The 22962-nt window shown below is 38.7% G+C and overlaps 1 protein-coding gene across 5 annotated transcripts in view; it reads right to left on the bottom strand.

Moving 5' to 3' along the window:
• Positions 1–4142: 4142 nt before the first annotated feature.
• The window catches only part of CCDC138 (coiled-coil domain containing 138), an 88759-nt gene continuing 69939 nt past the window's right edge, over positions 4143–22962 (bottom strand). For all 5 annotated transcript variants that reach the window (XM_087820676.1, XM_087820679.1, XM_087820675.1 and 2 more), the window contains 2 exons: positions 6319–6457; positions 4143–4638 (listed from right to left, as the gene is read on the bottom strand). In XM_087820676.1, coding sequence (XP_087676802.1) covers positions 4473–4638; positions 6319–6457 — 305 coding nt within the window. In that variant the 3' untranslated portion in view covers positions 4143–4472. The remainder of the gene's footprint in view (positions 4639–6318; positions 6458–22962) is intronic.

Below are 22962 nucleotides of genomic sequence, written 5' to 3'. Positions count from 1 at the left end.
TTGGAGTAAACTCTCTGGCTGATTGACTATGAGCCTCAACCCCAACCATGGTGTGCAATCTGCTGTGCAGGTGCAGTCTCAAGGTGTCCTGATGGGCTCAGTGGCTGGGTGTCTATAGAGGTAATCCTTTACCACCCTGTATTCACTGTTTGTGTCTGCTTCTGCTAGACCTGTGTGTTCATAGGAGGGACCAATCTGTGTAAGGGTTCAGCTTCTTTAACTTATAAGTGGGGGCAGATCTGTGGTTGATCTGAGGCTCCCTGAGGTCAGCCTCTATCCATCAGCTACCCTGCCTCCCCCATGATGTTGTCTGGTCTTCCTCCAGTAGGGTGGACCCAGGCTAACCTAGCTCAGGCTAGTGGGCCTCCTGTAGAGAAATTATGCAATCAGGAGCTCAATGAGAGGAAATTAGTCTCTGCTTCTAAGCCAAACTTCTCAGTCTCTACCAGAGACTACAACTCTTGTTTCCCCTAAAGTGGGCTGCTGCAGGTTCAGGTTGGGTACAGTCTGCAATCTTCTCTGTAGGAGCAGTTTCAGCTGCCCTGGGCTCAGTGGGATTGATCAAAAGAGTCTCCAGAAGTGGGCTAAGCACTTCCTCCTGGTCCCAGACAGTAGCCTTTGGGGGTCTCACACTTGCAATGTCCTGCTCTGAGCTGCTCTCCCTTCCCCCAAAGAACTGCACCCAGCAGGGGTATCCAGGACTTCACAGAGCTGAACCAGTCTCCTGTTGGGGGTGGTGTTCCCAAACTGCGGGAGGGCAAGGTGGGCTCTACCTCTCCTTCCCAGGACTGGCTGGCTGAACTCAAAGGGAGCTTGGAGCAGCTTCCCCACAGTGCAGTCAGAAAGCCCAGCACTTGCTCATCTGTCTCCCTGACAAAAGCCTTCCCAGGGGAGACAATACAAAAATCCCAGCTCTGTGCAGTACCTGTGCCCTCACACCACAGGTCCAAGCAGGAGGGGTTATGAAATCAGCCCTGTGAAGGATTCAGATCTCTCCACATGGCTGGTCTCAGCAAAGTGGAACTGAGATTCCGAGCTCCACTCATGCTCTCAACTTTCTGCACTGTGGGCCAAAAATCCCCTATCTGCTAACCCCACAGGATGATTAGATCGAGAGGTGGGAGGAAAGATTCCAAGCCCAATCTTGAGGTGGGAGAACCCTTTCTCCTTTCCCCAAGCCAAACAGTTTAGTTACTAATTAGGGCTCTGCACAATGCCTTCAAGAAAGTAGAGGGTCCCACAGTCACTGCTGGGTACTGCCCAGGGCCCCTCTGCTGGACCCAAACTCCTCAGAGTGGCCTTTCCAGTAGTCAGAGTGCAGAGCGAACTTCTCAGCCTCAGGCTACTAACAGGAGGAGAGCTCCTTCACTGGGAAGGTGCTGTCCTGGTCTCCCAGGCAGACAGAATTCCCCTGGTTCTCTCAGCCCAATGCTATGGGGGCTCTTCTTTCAGTTTATGCTACTCTGGGTTTGGGTTCTCTGCCTGGGGTTGAGAACCCTCACTCCCAAGGGGAGGGAGCTTTGCAGCCCACATCACTCGGCCTCTCAGCCAAGCACCTGTTCCGGAGGGGCTCCCCCTTTCCATGACTCTCCTCCTCTTACCAGTCACTACATTGTTTCTTCAGTGCTCCCTACAGTATGTCCAAACCACTACACTTCTCTTGACTTTTCAAACCGACTGCGCAGTATTTTAGCTGTAAACCCAGTCCCTGGCCGGGATCAGGGGCACGCAGCCTCCAGTTACTCACTCTGCAGCCATCTTCTCTTTCTTCTTATTTTCATTTATGTTTTAGGTTCTTTGCTTCCAGGCTGTGCTGACACATCCAATGATGGTGTGGTTTCAGGTCTCAGGGACAAGATCAGGTACAGGGGAAGCAACAGCCCCATGAAGATGGAAAGGATGGCCTGGCAATATTGCCATTTTATTCTTTATACCTATGTTCCTCTCTTTTTTTCTTCCTTTTAAAGAGACCCTTTAAAATTTCTTATAATACTTGCTGGTGGTAACAAGCTCCTTTAGCTCTAATCAACTAAGCTACCCAGCTGGGGAAGTTCACTATTCTTTAAGACTTTAGAATCTATTTTATTTTACTTTCTTTGTCAATTTTTTGGTATTGGGTTCATGCTAAGTCTAGAAAATAAATTAGAATGCTTTTTCAACATTCTGGGACAGTCTAAATAGCTTTAAATATTTCCTTCTTGAAATGTTAAACAGTTCATCTGTAAAACACCTGGATTTGATGCCATTTTTCAAAAGAATTCTTACATAATTTTATAAAAGGCTTTAATAATTTTCTATTGGGGATTTATTGAAATACTTTTGATAATGTCTTTTCTAGAAAATAGTCCATTTCATCCAGATTTTCAAATTTATCAACACAAGACAATACAAAATTTATAATTTTAAAACCTTTTATTTATCCTAAATATTTTTGTTTTTCACATGGTCCTGGCTTTCTATCTTTCGCTATGTCTTTGTAAATACTTTGTTTTTCTTTTTAAATACATATATATATATATATGTGTGTATATATATATATATATATATCTTTATTGATTTCAGAGAGAGGAAGGGAGAGGGAGAGAGAGAGATAGAAACATCAATGATGAGAGAGTCATTGATCAGCTGCCTCCTGCACGGCCCCTACTGGGATGGAGACTGCAACCCAGGCATGTGCCTTGACTGGGGAATCAAACTGCAATCTCCTGGATCCTAGGTCGATGCTCAACCACTGAGTCATGCCCAGCGGGCTTTATTTTGTTTTTCTTCTTCAACGTTTTGAGAATACTTATCTTGCTTTTAATTTTAGTAGTAATTACTCTGACATTTTCCAAAAGCATTCTTTTATCCTTCATTTTTCTAATTGGCAAAGTTAATACTGAAATGGAACACACTGACTGTATTTGTGATGAAAATGTAGAAAACTTTTACTTACTAGCTTCTCTGTCTCACCTCAATCTCAGGGTCCCATTTAATCCTGTTTTTAACATCACTTAAGATAGTCTTAACAAAGTTCTTACTAATAAATGACTGCTTTTCCCATTACTTATTCTTTTAAAGAATTCAACATTCCACTCCATTAAAAACAGATTTACAACAATTATTTAAGTGTATTCATGTTTAAGTGGTTTCAGTGTTCACTAGTCTTTTGGAATGAGTTTGATGTAATAAATTCAATTTTCCTTCATCTCTAAATTGGTTCGAATAATCTAAGTAGTTACTTTTCTCAAGAATAGTAAGTGGTATAATTTCTAAACACTTGCATATCTGAACATTTCTTTCCACTGTCTTCACTTATGAAAGACATCTTCACTAGGTATAAATTCTTAGATTAAACATTTCCCTCTCCAAAAGTGGAGGGGATACTTATCAACTTCTGGCATTGTATGAGGCGAGCTTCGTTTTCTTCTCTTGCAGGTAACTGATTTTTGTTTGGTTTTGCCTTTATCCTTAAAATTTCATACTTACCATTAAATTATAATTGTAATGTATCTAAGTTATAAGATGTGTCTAATTACAGACTCCATTTCTCACTGATTTTTCTGGAATATGATGAGCTCTCTCAATCTGTACATGCAGATCCTTCTTTAGCCCCTGCCTCCCCCAAATCATTATTCAACTGTCCCTTTGAATAATGTTTCTGCTTTACTTGTCTTGGTCTCTTCTTCAGAAACATCAAATACCCCATGCTGAAGTGCCAGCCTCTGCTCTGCCACCTGGCATCTGCACTCTTACTGGGGCATCTCTAGGTACTGCGTGTTCTGAAAGAGCTGGTCTTTTGCTCTGTTAACTGACTCTATTTTCTGAAATACCCATAATGGATTTTTTTGTTTCTGGCTACTCCACTCATCTTTGGCTACATCAGGAGATATTTCTGAGTGTTGGGATTATGACATTTTTTCAGTGTAAAATTTTTTTTTGTACAAATACACTTTGGTAATAATTAAATTATTTTGGAAAATAAAATTTTTTTCTCTAAAGTACTCCATGGACAGCACAATAAAAAAAAATCAGTATCTGTGAATCTAAGAGATATAGAAAAGTTATAATATGAAGATAGTAGTTAAAAATTATGTACTTTTTCCAAAAGGGGAGATTTCTAATATATTAAGAAAACAGAATGACAACATGATCTAGCCCTGTTCCCACATAAACATCAGTTTTATTCCAAATAATCACATAATTTTAAGAATTTTTCTAAAGCAGTTTTACAAAAAATAACCCCAGCATCATTAATTCTGGAAATTCTATTTTGCACATCAGTACTACCTTAGTTGAATTATAATATTCCAACAATTCCAGAGCTTCTATAGATTTCATTCTTAAAGTTAAAATTTTTTCTATTTTATTTTTCATGATAAATGATGCTACTAGAAACTTTACTTGGTAGACTTTTAGTTACTTTGATGATTTTTGCAACCTTACAAATAAGCAACACATATATAAAATATATAAAATAATAATAAGCCAGTCTAATGGCTTGCATTGGAGGCCAAGGAGTTGCATTTCGTTAACCCTAAATTGAACAGAGTTGAATTGAGGTTAATGCAGAGGAAGGCGTGCTCTGGGTGTGTTGTCCTTTGTATTTCCTGAAGCATCAGGTGAATTGTAAAAAGTTCAAAGAACTTCTTATTACTCCTGTAAGAGAATGAGCTCATTAATTTAATTACACACACTTAAAGAGTTCATCTGTAATGACACTGGGATAACATGTGTGAATGTGAAAAAATGGCACCAGTTTTTAAAAACAGTGAAGAAAACAGGTAACTAAGCATTAACATGCCAAGACAAAGAAAGTGGGTTATAAGACAGGCCTACAGTGAAAGAGAGTTGAAGGAAAAAGGAAATGTTTCATAATCCTGAAAACTGCACCAGCCACTAACACACACTTGAGAACTGCTTTCTGCCTAATCGCTGGAAAAGGTCAAATTCTTGATCGCCTTCTTTCAAGTATCCTGAGCTTCTCAAAGTAGCAAAAAATAGGTTTACCTTTGCCTTTGCTCCAAAATATCTTTCCAACCATCCTCTTTCTAATAACCAGTTAGTAATTTCCTGATCAATCAGAATTATATCTGATTATATATTTCTTATTTCCTGTCTACATATACTTATATCTTGAGAGAAATTATGAAATAACTGTATATAACCATCCACTTGATACAAAAGAATTTACATCTTTGTGATTTCAAAGATTTACTTTAAGACTGCTTGAGTATCAACTGTTCCCAACCCAAGGATATACTTGCACTTTGGAACTACTTTAAAAATCCCATGAATTAACACTTAAGAAATAATTATACCTAAGTAACATAATTGCAGCTTCATGGTACCACAGGTAATAGCCTTATTGAGAATTTACCAATTGTAAATCAAGACAATCATGTAACAGTTGGTCTTCAAGAAAAGGAAGACAATGATTTGGTAAGTTTAACTGACACCAGATGAAAACCAGTAATTTGGTGAGTTGAGTATGAGCTTATAATTTGATAACTAATAATTTACAATGGTGTGGTATGGTGTGCTAGGCACTAAATAGGACATATGAGCCCACTATCACACATCTGCAAACAATTTCAAGATGCATTATATTTACTATTCAGCCATAATGAGCCCTGGTAAAACACCTAAATTCACCTCCATGGAAATCATGGCTGAGGGGAAAGGGAGGGTGCAGAGAAGCTGAACCCAAACTATAATGTAACTGTCATAAAAATTGGACTATACCAAGATTCTCAGAAAATATACCTTAAAATCTATGCCCTTTATTCTTTAATTTTTAAAATGATTATACCAATATTTGCATAAGAGCAAATATAAAAAGAAAGCCCCCAATTCTTATTGTAAAATTTAAATAAGTAGCAGTAGCAAGCCCATATAGTTTCCTACAATAAGCATTATTTAAAATCTTTCCTGCTTGCTTCTTTCTCATTGCCTAAACTAACTTTAGTGCATCAATAAGAATCTGAGAAATACACTTTTGCCACCTTTTCTGTTTCCACTGTGGCAGTACAGAATACCAATGTGCAATAATTTGTTCTGACACTACCACCCAGTTGCTAAAAACTGCTTAGTTTTACATCCTCTGTTTGTGATATTTAAAGTTCATTTAGCAGAAACAACAAGACAGTCTAAGATTAGAACGATGATTGTACTGTATCACTATGTGGTCCTAGACAAGCATTAATAAGCATTTTCTACATGTTTACTGAAAATTTTGATTTAATAATCAAAGTTGAACTAGTATAGGATTCAGAAAGGTCTAAATGATCACAAAAATATATCTTTCAATAAAAATTATTAGAAATAAAAAATTCTTACTTGATTTTAGAGAGTTTCTGTAGAATAATACTGAGCTTTTCTAGTATTTGCAGATCAAGCTTAGGGGTTCGAAGCAGCACAGAGCAAGTCCGAAAAAACAAAGTGTTGCTACAGGCTTCCAGGAAGGGCTGCAAGGATTCTGCAAAACAGATCACCAGTGCTTATGTTAGGGAGTAGCCAAAAAAAGGAATTAAAAATCCAAAATAAAGCCAGAATTGTATGCGATATTTATAACTACTGATTTGATTTTAATTTCATATGTAAACTTTGAGGCAAAAATATCATCTGAAAAATTAAAATATCCCTGGATCTTACTGAACAATGCAAACGAAAGGTAAGATTACTTTCCCTAATATCAAACTTCTATTATGCAGAATTTAGCAGAAATCCTGTTTGAAAGGAAGGGGGTAGGAAGAGTCATTTCTTCAATAAGTTCATAACAGTAGGCTGAATTTAAATAATCAGCAATAAGAAATTTTGTTGGAGTAGTAAAAGGTTTTTAAAACCCTAAATTTAATAATTTCATTTGAGTGTTAATAACAATTTACTTAATCACTGGATGCAGAATAACTTTTTAAGCATACAAGCCAAAAGGGGAAAGGAGTCATAAAAGAAAGACAAAAAAATTTCACAATAAAAATTTTAAATGTCTGTGCAAAAAAAAACTGGTAAATTAAAAGCCAAAAGCTCTAAAAAATAAAGCAAAGCAAAAGGGAAATGCCAAACTGCTGGGGGGGGAGGGTGTCTTTTTGTAATATATTTGTCAAAAGATTGATATAAAAAAAAGATGGGCCTAATAGTTTTAGTAATGAAAAAAAAAAACTCAAGCAAGCAATTCACAACAGAATAAATACAGTAAAAATACTGAGCCTTAGTAGGATCAAACAATAGGAAGTGACAAAATTATATCAAAAGCCTTAAGAGTGTATATGCAGCCTCTGATTCAGCAATTCTGCTCTTAGAATGTCGGACAGAGATGTATGCCACAGTTTATGAACAAGGGCCACTGTCAAGTTTGTAATAGTGAACTGAAAGTTCTGCTAAGGCTGTTATGAGTTGAACAAAATAATGTATGAAAATGTCTTTTAAGGTATAAATCATTATTATCGCCAATTAGGGAAGACTGAACAGAAACAAAAGTATTAAATCATGGCCTTTAAAATAAATTCCTCTGTAAAAAGCCTCTGTAGCCCTGGCCGGCGTGGCCAGTGTGGCTCAGTGGCTGGCGTGTCAGCCTGTGCACTGGAGGGTCTCGGGTTGGCTTCCCTACCTGGGTTGCAGGTCCAATCCCCGCCCTGGTCCCAGCAGGTTCGGGAGGCAGCCAATTGATGTCTCTCTCTCACATGATGTTTCTCTCTCTCCCACTCTCCCTCCCTCCCTTCCACACTCTAAAATATAAAAAAGCCTGTGTAAAACTCAGAAGCTCCCACAATATATATACAGAACTTTCTTTCAAACATAAATAAGTTAATAGTTATAAAAGACATAAAAATATGAAGGCTTTGCATTCTTCATTCTGTTTGAATCCACAAACAGGCTTGAAAGAGTATATGACTGTATACTGAGAGTGCGCTAAGTAAAATAAACTACAATGGGTCCTCAAATAATGTAGTTTTTTTCATCCCATGTCTTTTTTAATGTTAATGAGATGCAATAGGAATTTAACTCTTGTTTGCATCAATTAGCTCTGATAAAACTGGTCTCCTTATACATTGTTTCACTTAAAGTCGCAGAATCACCCAGCTGGGCGTGGCTCAGCGGCTGAGCGTCCACCTGGGATCCAGGCAATCGGGGTTCGATTCCCGGTCAGGGCACATGCCCCGGGTTGCGGGCTAGCCAATCAATGACTGTCTCATCATTGATGTTTCTATCTCTCTCCCTCTCCTTTCCTCTCTCTGAAATCAATAAAGATATATTAATAAATAAATAAAGTCACAGAACCTATTGGCAATGACATTGAGAACTTACCGTATTGAATAACAGAATCAACAAAATGCAAAAAAAATAAAGTCAGAGGAACATTTTCATAAAAGAAAATGAAAGGTGGTAGGTGTATGCTAGCACTGGAGCACTAGAGACAATGATTGTGTATTTTGCATGTAACCATGTGGTAGGAGAAAAAACTACCTTTTCCACAGTAGTCTACCCCAAGTACAGTCTAAACTTAGTTTTCAGCAAGTCATATGTATGTGTGACTGTGTGTGCACATGTGCATGTGTATCTCAATCTGTTACAAAGAATCTGCTTAAAGAATGAAAATTTAATTATATAAATGTCTAACCACTATGCTGTACATCTGAAACTAACATAACATTAAATGTCAACTGTAATTTTAAAAATTTTTAATTAAAAAATCTTTTAAAAGAATGAAAATTTAGGTTACAACTACAGCACACATTATCTACAAATAGCATTAAAAATAAAAATGATTGCCGTAGCTGGTTTGGATCAGTCAGTCCTCGGATTGGAGGGTCTCGGGTTCGATTTTGGTTAAGGGCACATACCTCAGTTGCAGGCTTGATCCCTGGCCCCGGTCAGGGTGAGTGTGGGAGGCAACCAACCGATGTGTCTCTCACATTAATGTTTCTCTTTCCCTCTGTCTCTCTCTCTCAAAAGCAATGGAAAAACTATCCTCTGGTGAGGATTAACAATAAAAAAATGCAATGTTTGAAATTTCGAGCAGCTTCATTAGAGAATTGTACGCAGTTTTCTTATTTTAGATCCTGAGACATGATTCACGTCAACTCTAAATAAGAAGGTTAAATACCATATGGCTAACAGAATTGAAATCAAAGGGTAAAGAATGTTACAAGAAAGACCACCGAGAATTCTTAACATACAGTAAACCCTCAATTTTGCAGACCTCGATATAACAGACTTCGGATTTAACAGACATTTCTGGTCCATATGTCATGTGTGAAAATTAACACCATGGTAATTTTAAATGCTTTTAACCACCCAGCTGGTGTGGCTCAGTTGGTTGGGTGTCTTTCCATGCACCAAGAGGTCAGCAGTTTAATTCCCAGTCAGGGCACATACCCAAGTTGTAGGCTCAATCCCCAGTGGGGGGCATGCAGGAAGCAGCAGATCAATCTCATCAATGTTTCTATCTCTCCCTCTACCTCCCTTTCTCTAGCTCTAAAAAGTCAATAAAAACATATTTAAAAAATAAATAAAATGCTTTTAACCAAGATTTGCTTATAATTAACAGGTTTTTTTGTTATTAACTCACTATTATTTTTAACAAATTTTGGCCAATAGGCTATATGTTGAAAAAAACACTCTAGTAATTTTGCTGATATAAATGAACATATCTACAACTATAGCCTACATATTTAAATCCAAGAGTCACCACTCATAAACGATGTTCAGCAAATTATTAGCTTGTGATCACACCTCATCAAGTGGGGTAACTGGTTCTGTTGTCATGTGGGCTTTCTGCAGCAGTTTTAATGTGTGCAGGCCAATGTTCCCCCATGTGCTAAGCCCCGCCCCCGCCCTGTGCATTTGTTTACTTGTGGTGACTGGTGAATGCAGGCATTTACTAGACATATTCAGTATAAATTTAAAATTACTGTAATACATATAGAAAACTTTTCTGTGAAATAAACTTTTCATACATACTTAATTTTAATTACACAGATGCGTCTGCATAAGTAAAAACAGGTAAACTAACAATTTGTCAATTTTTTAACACCCATTCAGGAAACCTACTTTATTAAAAAATAGACTTTCAGCTTTAATGGACACTCCCTCATTTGAATTAGTCCGTTATATCGAGGTTTTACTGTATCCATAATTTACAATGTTGATATTTTCAATTTAAAAGTTTAAACACCAAAAAAGAAAGTTATGATGGTTGTTTATTACCAAAGTTTGAAAAAGAGTGTATCTTCTTTCATTTTACAATACTTTGTATGTAAATCAGGTCTTCGCATGAACAAAACACACACATTTCAGGGTTATTACCAAAAAAAAACAGAAACAAAAAAAAAACCACCCAAGTCAACACTGTCAAATGAAAGTGAAGCTATTTTGTGACCTCTGTAATGGAAAGAGCCAAGACTATCCAAAGACTTCAGTATACCAGCATATTTAAACAGTGAAGTTTGTGAAGCTCTTTTAGAAGTAAAAGGGATTCATTGGCTTGATTTCCAATCTCTCTTTTAAACCTGTGAGACAGACATACAATAGGGGAGAAAGGAAATTCTGGAATTCTTATATGCATTAAGTTAGGTTTAACTACAAACATTGTGATTTTAACATTTTTTTCAATACTACAATGTTCCAATTAATTATATTTTTGAAAGCTTAGAAGAATCTTAATTTGAATAAGCATGGCTAGTACAAGAGGGAAATAAAAACCGAAGGCCCAAGAGACCAGGCAGCAACTCTTCCAAAATTCATGTAACACTGAATAAACTACTTAACATGTCTTCACTGATTTCTACATTAAAATACAGAGATAAAAATGCTTGAGAGAATTTCCCTCTTGGAAAAGGTAGGCTTATGGATCAAAAATTGTAAAACAGTTCTCTCTTTCCCCGGAGCGCACACACCCATGCCTTTTCTTTCCCCCTCTTTTCCCCCACAAGCGTGCATCTCCTGAACTCTAATGGGCCCTACGAGACTCGCAACCAGGTGAGCAGTTGGCAGCAGGAGTTCCTCCTGGGCCAACCCCCGAACCTGTCCCCAAAGCCCCTTTCCTCTGACTCCAGTGGGCTGGCAGTAGCTCTGCCTTGGCCCACTTCTTTCCCTAACGTTTCTAGGGAGCCAAAGCAGCCCCGCCTAGTCTCTCTCCCATTGCTGCTTCTGTCCTAAGCCCTTCCTTGTTTCACTGGCCCCAGCTTTAATACACACACACACACACACACACTGTAAAGCAAACAAAAAACCAGCAGAAAAAAAATCACCTCACCTACAACAACCAGACACAAACACAGAAATAGAAGAGAAGTCAATGTCATGACCCTTAAAAACAGGCAGAAAGTGGCCTCAGATAAAAACGTAAAATTTTCGAGTGGAAGAGAGTGAAGTGTGGCAGGGTCCTGGCCACCATAACAACCCTTCTTCCACAAGATGCACTGGAGAAGTTGACAAAATCTTGGGAATTCTCGCTTATACACCCCAAACCCAAAAACGGGCAAACTCGCCCGCTATTGTTACCTTTTCACAGTTCTGACTGGGAAACAGAGAGAGAGGTTGGCAGGAAGAAATGTGATGCTCCAGAGCACGCACTGCAATGGGAGCCTGTCCAAAGCCAAAAAGAATTTCTCCATGGAAACAGAACACTCACACCTCCCACTTTCCCAGTTAGGTGAAATGAACCTAAATTAGACATTTTAGCAAAATCCCAGAAGTGAGAACACAGCCCTAAGAGTCTCACAAAGAAAGCATGTCATCAGTACACCTACCAGCTACAGGACAAAACGTATATATTAAGGAAAAAGGCTTTCAAATTGTAGCTCTAAAGGGAGAAAAAAACTGGACTTGGATACAGTGGTAAGAAGAGAGCGTAGAAGCCCCTCACCCTCTATGAGGACATACAGAAAGTCTGGACAAGTAGGCCCAAAAGCAAGAACAAGACTAATTAGAAACAGCATGGCCAGCTGCTGCACATACCGCAGCAAATGACCATTCAGTCAATAAGAAAGGAAGGGAACAAGCACAAGACAGAGCCAAATGTAAAAGGAAACACAACTCAAAGAAAAGGACGAGGTTTTCCGTAGGAGTTCTGAGGTCTACTTTATTATTAACCTAATAAGATTATGGCTAGTCGATAAATAAGAAAATATGATAAACATCAGGATTTGAAAAAGATGGAGAGGGAGACAGGATGGGAGGGAGGGAGAGGGAGAGAAAGAGAGAGAGAATATCAAAACACCACCATTAAAAAACTAATTAATTTAAAACATCAAGAAGCTAAATAATGTAGCTGAAAATTAGATTACTATCATAAAAATCAGAGATGATGCAAACACAAATGAGGAAAAGAATGACTAGAACAAAGCCAAGATATGGAAGACCATCAAAAAAGATCCAAAATGAGGATAACTGGTATTCCTGAGACAGGCCAGTGAGCCAGGACAAGTGGAATAGGGAAACTGAGGCATACAGCTGAACAAACTGGCAGAGCAATTTACAGCAGACACAGGCCACCTCCCTAGAAATAACATTGACGCCTTACTTGTATTTCAGTTCCAGACCCAGAAAAGCAGCAAAACCAGGTGGACAACACCAGGACCAGCTGTGATGACTGATGACCCCCTGCCCTGGCACTGACCAATCAGTGAAGACCACACCCTGAAAGAGTACACCTAGAGAACTAATTAATATTTTGCTGAAACCCTCCCCTGAGACTTCCACTAAGTTTCCTGACTGTAAGAGAGAAATAAAAGCCTCAAGACAAAGGACCCAGTGTGTGCTCTCCCTCGAAGGAGAGCAACTCCCCTACCATTTCCTTTCCCCTTTTCTTCCCCCACGGGCAGGCATCTCCTAAACTCTAAGGGACCCCATGAGACTTACAACCTAGGGAACAATGGGCAGTGGCAGCTTGTCGAAGGCTAGTCCCCTGAAACTATTCCCAAGGCCCCTTTTTCTCTGACTTCCCAGAGAGCTAGGGCAGCCCAGCCTAGGCTTTCCTGTTGCTTCTTCTATAGTAAGCCCTTTTTTGTTTTACCTCCCCAACTTTAATAAATATTCCCTCATAGTCACCTGGACTCATGTTGTGAAATTTTTCCTGCACAGTCAAGAATCCACACACTACTGGCTGGCCCTAGGCAGACCTGCTCAGGGCCAGGTCCCCTTTCTGGTAACACTCCTAACAAAGTTAACAGAAGACAATTATATATTAATATGAAATGCTAAATGAACAAAGAAGTGAATCTGCAGATTGAAAGAGAACAATAGTGTTTCAGAAAAATTTGCTTTAGAACATTCAACAGCAAGATATATTCTGAACTTTGAAGATAAAATAGTAAGTAGCCACCCGAGCAAAAATAAATTACCTCTAATGGGAAAATGATACTGTCCTCAGACTTCTCCAAAACAGCAGTGAATGCATAAAGCAATGAAAGACCTAAAGCCACTTTATTCAGGCAAAATTTTGTTAAGTATGAAAGCCATGGGCCAGCATTTTCAAACATGAGAAGACTCAGCACCCAACAGGGCTTCCTAAATTGGGGCTAGGGATGGGGCAGGGATGCATATGGGAGAGAAAGCAATTAAGAGATTATTCAAACTTGAGAACAAAGAAATGTAAAAGTTAAAATAAAAGGACTAGTGGAGCACTGACCCAATTAGTCACACAAGTGACACATCCCAAGGGCGATCTCGTCAGGCACCAGACCCTGATGGGGCAAAGTCTGCATCATGAGGTCAGCCCCGGGACAGCAGCTCATACACTGGGGTTGGGGTCAATCCTCACAGGTAGCCAGGCCGAGTCAACACTACTGAATAAGCCAGTGGCAATCCAGACTCAACAACAGGAGGACTCACATAACCACAAGAGGGACATTCCTAGAGCACCTAGCTCAGGTGATCTGGAAGACACCGCCAATGAGCCTCACAGGGCACCTACTAGATAAGACCACCGCACCAAGACTGGGAGACACAGCAGATGACCTAATACAGAGAAACATACACAGAGGCAGCCAAAATGAGGAAACAAAGAAATATGTGCAAATGAAAGAACAGGAGAAATCCCCAGGAAAAAAAGAACTGAATGGAGGTGAGCAACCGACCAGACAAGGAGTTCAAAACAGTGGTTGTGAGAATGCTCAAGGAACAGGGGGAAAAGAATGAACTCAGTGGGAACTTAAAGACACAGTAAGCATAAAAAAGAACACACCAAAAAAACAAAAAATAACCAGTCAGAAACGAAGAACACAATCACAGAAAAGAAGAATACACTAGGGGGCATCAACAGCAGGTTAGATGAAGCTGAAGTTAGGAGACAAAAGCAGTCAACTTAACTAAAACTAGAATAATTAGTTAAGGAATACATAAAACGATAATATGTAAAAAGGGACATCCAATATATAACATATGAAAATGTAAGGCTTTGGAATGTGTTCAAATTTAAGTTGCTATTGTGGACAGAAAGGAGCCACATACTAAACCTGACAAGCTCAGGGGAGGCCTGTAACCACATAGGATGGTCTGAAATTTAAAAATTCCTAACCAAAAGCAGTTCATGGTGGGTAGTCATGTCCTAGGGCAGTATTTTCCCCTAACAAAGGTCAATCTTCAATCTTCACCTTGACTGAGTCTGTCTGCTGTCTTTTTGCATCTAGGACAACATTCCTGATATAACATGCTAACATGCCTTTGGAACAACAAAGTAATCACCACCCTCTTCACCACACAGCTCCAGAGACCACAAATCCCCTCACTGTCATTGTCATCATGTTAATTGTTGAATGCTAACTATACTCACCTATGTAAAAGAAGTGTGTGTCTATCATTTTACTTTTTATCCAACCCCAGAGGTTTCCCCCCCATGCTGCTTTACTTTCTCCCACCTCCCTAATCTAACAACAATGGATTTCATGTAACCCATCTATGCCTTCTCTTTTGATTGTATATATAAAATAAGGTGCAAAACTGCCATTTTCTGGAGCATTTTTTCAATCTGTTGAGATTTTTGCTCTCTGGCAGTTGTCATCAGTTTGGCTCAAATAAACTCACAAAAATTCTCTACCCGTTTGAATAGTTCTTACATTGACATTTACTTGGTGTAGGCAGCAGGATTCCGAAGAAGCCCACCCAGGACCACCTTGCAGACCCAAACTTGAGCTAGGTACCAGCAGATGCCCACTGTCCCCCACTGGATCCACATTTTGCATTGGGTGGATTTTGGTCAGTTTCACTTAGAATTTTGAACCTCCCTGATTTTACTTGAGCTGCTTTTTTTTTTAATCCATGTGGTAGAACTAAAGGTTAAGGGTTGAGAAAACCCAGGCTAAGGCAGAACTGAAGGAAAAATGGGTGGCTGGTTTTTAACTTTGGCTTTTCAACTGGTGTTGATCTCTGAGAGTCTGAACAAAAAGCTTTTGCTTTATAAATGAGAGCCCGAACTAGTTCAGCTCCAAAATTAAGGGGTACTTCCTCCCTCCAGCCCAAATCTTTGGTATTCTTAGGTGACTAAGAATCTTTGTGCAGGTGTCAAAGGGGCATCCCCCACAATGTGCAGGAGCCCTATAGGGAATTCCAACTAAACTGTAATTAAACAATTGTCTTGTCCAGGGGCGCACATATAAAGGTTGGTCACCTAGCACTCAAGTTCTCATGGCTATATGAGATAGCTGGGAAGAGAAACTGAGGCACATAAGAGGGTTAATGTGACTCAGGAGGTAAGAGCCCCATGGAGCTTAACCCATAAGCAGCACACTTCAACCCACTACACAATATCCCTACAAATTTGTTCAGACTCTAGAGATCCCAAAATAAAACTAAAATTAATTTGAAACATCCTGCCTCCAAAGCCAGTGACTCCCAGTCCTCAACCTCCATTAATACTCCTGGAGATGTGCGAAGCCTTTAATTACAAGTACTTTACAGAAAAGGGAAAATTTAACTAGAAATGATATCAACTTAAAACGGCCAAAGTGCAGTTTTCTTTGGGCACCTAAGTTAATTTTTTTGTATGCGAAATTAGAAAATGGCAGCTCTAAAATTAAACTGAATGAACAGGAAGCGCATCTTGATTTAGAAACCAGAAGCTTCTCTGAACTAAAGAAGGCTTCTGAAGTTAATAAATTCCAACTCCTCATTCTTTCCCCTTCTACAGCTCCGCTATATTTACCACTCTGTGAGCTTCCTTGTCTGGACTCGCCCTCCCCCTCCCTCTTCCTTCCCCTACTATCTCTTCTGCATCTCCCCCACTACCACTCCCTACTGACCTAAGGGAAAACGAGAATAGGAATTCAGACAAGGATAATCCAGAAATTCCAGCAGCTCCCTTCAGAGAAAGCTGGCCTCAGGAAGAGGAACCAGCAATTGTTCCCTGATTTTCTCCAGGACCCTGATGGGTTCACAAAGGAATTTAACTGTTAGAACATATGATCCTAGTTATGCTGAGCTATTCCAATTAATACATCTACTGGTTTTGAGAGTAAGGCAACGGAAAGGCTGGGTACAGTTTGCTGGCATACTCCTATAGAGGATTTTTAATTTTTTTATTATTATTTTTTTTAAATATATCTTTATTGATTTCAGAGAGAGGAAAGGAGAGGGAGAGAGAGAGAAAGAAACATCAATGATGAGAGAGTCACTGATCGGCGGCCTCCTGCACACCCCGGACTGGGGATCGAGCCCGCAACCTGGGCATGTGCCCTGACCAGGAATCAAACCCTGATCGCCTGGATCCTAGGTTGACACTCAACCGCTAAGCCACGCCCGGCCGGGCTAGAGGATTTTTTAAAACAGAGAGAACAGACTGGGGAAAATGCAGGGAATTAACTCACTGGCTCTACCAAGCCATACCTGATATCTTTCCTCAGAAAATGGACTTGACCACGATCCAGCAATGTAAAAGAAAGCCTGACGAACCAGTGCTTGATTTCTTTAAACATTTTGAAAAAAACTTTCAAACAATACTCAAGTCTGTCTCCAGGCAGTTTTAAGAATCATCAAAATGATCCCTTACTAAATCTGGCATTTTTGGAAGGACTAGATGAAGAACTTGTAACTTTGATCAAACAACATTAATTAAAATGGCAGACCACACATACTGATGAACTGGCTATTCTGGCTGATCAACAATCTAAAACTATTCAAAGGTGAAAAAGAGAGAAAGCTGCCAAAATTATGGACTTACAGCTCCAACAATTAAGAATCAAGTCAGATCTACTCAAAGGTCTCTTAGACAAGTGGAGAGAGGAGTCTGTTTTTACTATAAAAATGCCAGGTCACCATAAGATTGATTATAGGAAACTAAAACTGCATTTATAAGGAGGGAAAAAAAAAAGCAGCAAACATAGGGCTGCTTCGAGGACTATGCGAAGGCATTTCCCCTTCTCCTTAACAGCACTAATAGTTTAGGAGAAATTAAAATTACCATAAAGGGAAATTACTAAGGCCCTTGAAATACTGCGCTACGTTACCTGTTCTTAACCACACCTAACCAAGTTGGAGAAAAGTTTCTGTGCAAAAATGGTAGGGATATCTAATCAACCAATGTCTGTTTGTAAATCAGAACCTGACCCCTTCCCTTCCAACTAGGGAATGTTACAGGGCCATATATATATATATATATATATATATATATATACATGTGTGTGTGTGTACATATAGATTTTTTTTTCTTGCTAATCAAATCTGCCTCAATTCCTGAAACCAATGATGCCCACATATCCTTTTTCCAGAAGGGTGAAATGTATTTAGAATTAAATAAATCAGATACTGAGCCAATTGGGAAAATAATGATTTTAAAGAAAGCTCCCTCCATAAGAGGAACTGAACATTTGTTACAGGATGTTCCAATGCAACTTCAGGCCTTTTTTGGTCACCGATATCCTTTATGCGTGAGCTAGAATTGAGCCCATTATACAAAGTTACTTCTAAAAAAGGGCTTATAATTCCACATATGAGCCCCTGTAATTCTCCTACCCTTCCAGTAAAGAACTCCAATGGAAAAGAAAGGAGTTTTATACAAAATTTCATAGCTTTAAATAAAAGTCAGTTCCAAAAATCCTATAACCTAGTCCAAATCCACATAACCTATTATCAGCTATTCCTGTGAACTGACAATCTTTTTCAGCAACAGATTTATGTAGTGCCTTTTTCAGCAATCCAGTATAAAAAGACAGTCAATACCTCTTTGCTTTCACCTGGGAAGATTCCAAGTTTACTTGGACAGTAATGCCCCAGAGATACATGTAGAGTCTCACCTATTGTCTTAGATACTAAAAGCTGATTTAAATTATGTTAAAGTTCCTAGAGATTCCACTCTAATCCAATATGTGGATTATTTAGTTTTATGCTCTAGAAAATTACTAGACTCCTACAAAATGACACAATTTACCTATTACAATAGCTAGCTATAAAGGGACATGGATATCAAAGGACAAGCTCTGATTCTCTTTACCATAGGTAAAATACTTTGGTTATCTAATATCTAAAGATGGGCTACTGATTAACCCTGAAAGACTCAGAGGAATAATATCTTTTCGTCTTCTAAAAACAAACAAGAACAAAAACCAGCTTAGAGGGTTCCTGGGTTTGACTGGATATATTGTCAAAATTGGATTCCAAATTTTTATTAATGGCCCAGCCCTTATATGTCTTATTAAAATCAAATTGACCTGATCCAATTCAGTAGAACCCAGAAGGGAAACAAGCTATAAAATCTCTAAAGAATAATCTAAAGCTCCCACTCTGGGACATTTTAATTATAAACTAACTTTTTATACATAAAAATGAAGGAAATACTTTTAGAAGTTTTAACTCAAAAATATAGATTGTAGACCTACAGACTATTATAGTCAGCAACTAGGCTCAGTAGTCAAAGGGCTCCCTCCCTGCATGTCAGCCATTTCTGCTATAGACATGTTATGCGAACAAACAAACAAAAGATAGTTATGGCCTCTCTTTATGTTCCTCATTCTATTAAATCTCCACTGAATTCTCATCACATTTAACACTCCCTTCAGCCCACTGGTTCTTGCCTTCTGCACCTAACTTCACTTAAGCTTGATGTAACAGTCTTAAGCCAGTAACTTTGCTATTTTCTTTGCAGGATAAAGACATCCATGATTGCGTTTTACTTACTGACCACCTTCTTGTTCCTAGGAATGGTTTATAGGACACTCCTTAATAATGGTGACTTAATTGGTTTACAGATGGATCTTTAAAAGATAAGCAGGAATGTTACTGAGCTGGATATGCAATAACTTCCATGGTGAACATAACTGAAGGTTATTATTTACCCAAATATGATCTGCCCAACAAACCTAATTAATTCTTCTAACTCAGGTTTGTCAATTGGTCAAAAATCAAATAATCAATATTTACAATGATAGTAGCTATGCCTTTGGTGCAGCTCATAACTTTAGAATGTTGTGGAAGCAGTGAGGCTTCTTAATTTTCTCAAGGCAGCCCGTAATGGGAAAAAGGTGGAAAAATTATTAGATGTCATACAGACATTGAAACAATTGGGAATTATCAAAATTCCAGGACTTTCTAAAGCTGCCATCATGAAAGCAACAGGAAATCATTAGCTAATGCTGCAGTCAGACAGGCAGTATTAAACAGCCAAATCATCCAGACCTAAGAATGCTCCTGACTTCCTATTACATTAATTTTTTTTGTAAATAGACCTTGTGGAGTTTCTACAGCCTGAGGTTCATAAAGAAATTGAGTAACAATCAGCTTCTGGGTGTTTTGAGTCTTTCCCTGATCTGCTTCTGGGCCCAGGCGTTGGTAAATTAGACCTTGGTGTACATCTTGGTCCTTTCCAAACACACCCAGCCCCAGCAGAAGGAGCCACAAACTGTGGTGTGCGGAAAGCTTCAAACAGGGTACTCACGGCCAGTCACAAACAGCGTCTGACATTGGCCTGCACCAGAGACCATCCAAAAGACTGGGAGTCCTAGCAGATTTACCTAATACACAGAAACAAATCAAAACAGGCAGCCACAATGAGGAGACAAAAAAGCCCCAAATGAAAGAACAAGAGAAGTCTCCAGAAGAAGCCTAACTGAAATGGAGATAAGCAATCTATCAGATATAGAGTTCAGAATACTGATCATAAGGATGCTCAACAGCAAGAGAAAAGAAATGGAAACTATGATGGAAATTAAGAATGACATAGTAGAAATAAAAAAAGAAAATGGAAGGAATAAACAGCAGATTAGGGGAAGGTGAGGATCAGATCAGCAAATTAGAAGACAGGGTTAGAAAAAAATTAATCAGAGAACCAAAAAGAAAAAACAATTAAAAAACAGGAGCACAGTTTAAGGGGACTATGGGACAACATGAAACCCAACAATATTCACATCATAGGAATGCCAGAAGATCTAGAAAGTAAGCAAGGATTAGAGAACCTGTTTGAAGAAATAATGGCAGAAAACTTCCCTAACCCTGTCAAGGAAAAAGTCACACAAGTTCAGGAGGCAGAGAGAGTCCCAAGCAAGAAGAACCCAAAAATGTCCATGCCCAGACACATAATTAAAATGCCAAACATTCAAGACAAAGAGAGAATCTTAAAGGCAGCAAGAGAAAAGCAATCTGTTACCTACAATTCATCAGAAACTCTACAGGCTGGAAGGGAAATATTCAAGGTAATGCAAAACAAGGATCTGAAATCAAGAATAGTCTATCCAGCAAGGTTATCATTCCAAATAGATGATGAAATAAAGAGCTTCCCAGACAAAAAATAGGCTAAAGGAGTTTATCACCACCAAACCAGCACTGCAAGAAATGTTAAAGGGACTGATGTAATAAGAAACTGAAATAGAGAGAATGAGAAACAGAGGAATAAAAAAATAAAATGGCAATAGGTAAGTGCCTATCAAAAATAACTTTAAACATAAATGTATTAAATGATCCAATCAAAAGACATAGGGTAGCTGAATGGATAAGAAAATAAGACCCAAATATATGCTGTCCACAAGAGACCCACCTCAGAACAAAAGACACATAGGCTGGAAAAACTGCAACAAAAATCTTCTGGAGAACTTTAAAGCAGACATCGACAGCAGTATAGTCACCATAGGGGACTTTAATACCCCATTGACTTTGCTGGATGGATCTTACAGACAAAAACTCAACAAGGAAACAGCGATTTTAAATGACACACTAGATCAGATGGATTTAATTGACATTTACAAAACATTTCACCCCAAAGCTGCAGAATATGCATTCTCCTCAAGTGCACATGGGACATTCTCAAAGACAGACCGCAAGTTAGGACACAAAACAAGTCTCTACAAGTTCAAGAAGACTGAAACATATCTAGCATCTTCTCAGAAATTTACACCATGGAATACTATGCAGCTGTAAAAATGAAGGACTCCTTACCCTTTGAGACAGCATAGTGGGACCTGGAGAGTACTATGCTAAGTGAAATAAACCAGCTAGAGAAAGACAAGTATGACATGATCTTACTCCTATGTGGAACCTAATGAAGAAAATAAACCAATAAAAAAAAATAGATCCAGACGTAGAAGCATGGGACAGACGAATCTCAGGGGGAAGGCAGGGGTGGGTGGGGAGATTTACCTAAGAATTTTAACACATATCTTCATAACCCATGGACACAGACAATAGTGTGGTGAAGGCCTCGGGGGAGGGGTACGGGGGGGAGGGATCAATGGAGGAAAAAAGGGGACATTTGTAATACTTTCAACAATAATTTAAAAGTAAATTAAAAAACAAAGTGTTGTATGATGTATAATACCAGGTGAGTACTAGACTTATGAGGGAAGATTACTTTGTAAGTTATATAAATGCCTAACCACTATGTTGTACACCTGAAATTCATATTGAATGTCAATTGTAATTGAAAAAAAATTAAAAATAATACAAAATGAAAAACAGTTTTAGAGAGGATGTGGAGAAAAGGGAATCCTCATACAGTGTTGGTGGGTAGGTAAATTGGTGCAGCCATTATGGAAAACAGTGTGGAGATTCCTCAAAAAAATAAGAACAGAACTACCGTATCATCCAGCTATTCTGCCTCTGGGTATTTGTCCAAAGAATACAAGAACACTGCAACATTATTTACAATAGCAAAGCGATGGAAGCAACCTAAGTGTCCATCAGTGGATGAATGGATAAAAATGATGTGGTATACATATACCATGGACTACTACTCAGCCGTAAAAAAAGAAATCTTGCTATTTGCAACAATATGGATGGGCGTAGAGGGTATTATGCTAAGTGAAATAAGTAAGTCAAAGATAGACAAATACCATATGATTTCACTATATGTGGAATTTTAAAAAGAAAACAAAAACTAACTCACAGATAAAGAAAACAGATTGGTGGTTACCAGAGGGGAAGGAGGTTCGGGGGGCATGAAATGGGAGAAGGAGGGCAATTATATGGTGAAGGATGGTAATTAGACTTTTGGTGGTGATGACTTTGTGAATATAGTGTACACAGATGTCGAATTATAATGTTGTACACCTGCAACTGGTATGTTATACACCAATTTCACCTCAAAGAAAGGATTTGTTTTCCTTTCTTAATAATCTGTAACAGTCTTAAAAGATATATAGACAAACTCCAACTTAAATTTTCTAATGACTGGCACAAACACTGGAATGGCTTTTTCAGTTTCATGTATCCAAAACCAACCACCCTTCTCTTAATGATCAGCAGGCTTGAAGATCAAGATCTATAAACAGGTCTTTTGGAAGGGACAGGGGAGACCATAAAGGCTGCTACTAGTACCATTTTGATTTTCTTAAGAAACTATAGTTTCTATGAAATTATGTTCTCTGGGTTTAAATTAAGCTTTTAAATAATTTTTTTTAACTACAACAAATTCAGATGTTGAAAACAGTCTGCATGTTTCCTTGGTGGCTGAATGGTCTTTGGAGATCACCTAAACCAAGTTTCGAATGTTCTTGATTGTCTTGATGATGTCAACAAGGCCCTTCCCAGTAAGAGTCGCAGGCCCTGTCTTTCTGATGATTC

Source organism: Miniopterus natalensis, chromosome 9, assembly GCF_054644295.1.
Source record: "Miniopterus natalensis isolate mMinNat1 chromosome 9, mMinNat1.hap1, whole genome shotgun sequence".
Taxonomy (NCBI): domain Eukaryota; kingdom Metazoa; phylum Chordata; class Mammalia; order Chiroptera; family Miniopteridae; genus Miniopterus; species Miniopterus natalensis.
The sequence above is the reverse complement of the archived record's forward strand: the minus strand, read 5'-3'. Positions and strand labels throughout refer to the sequence as shown.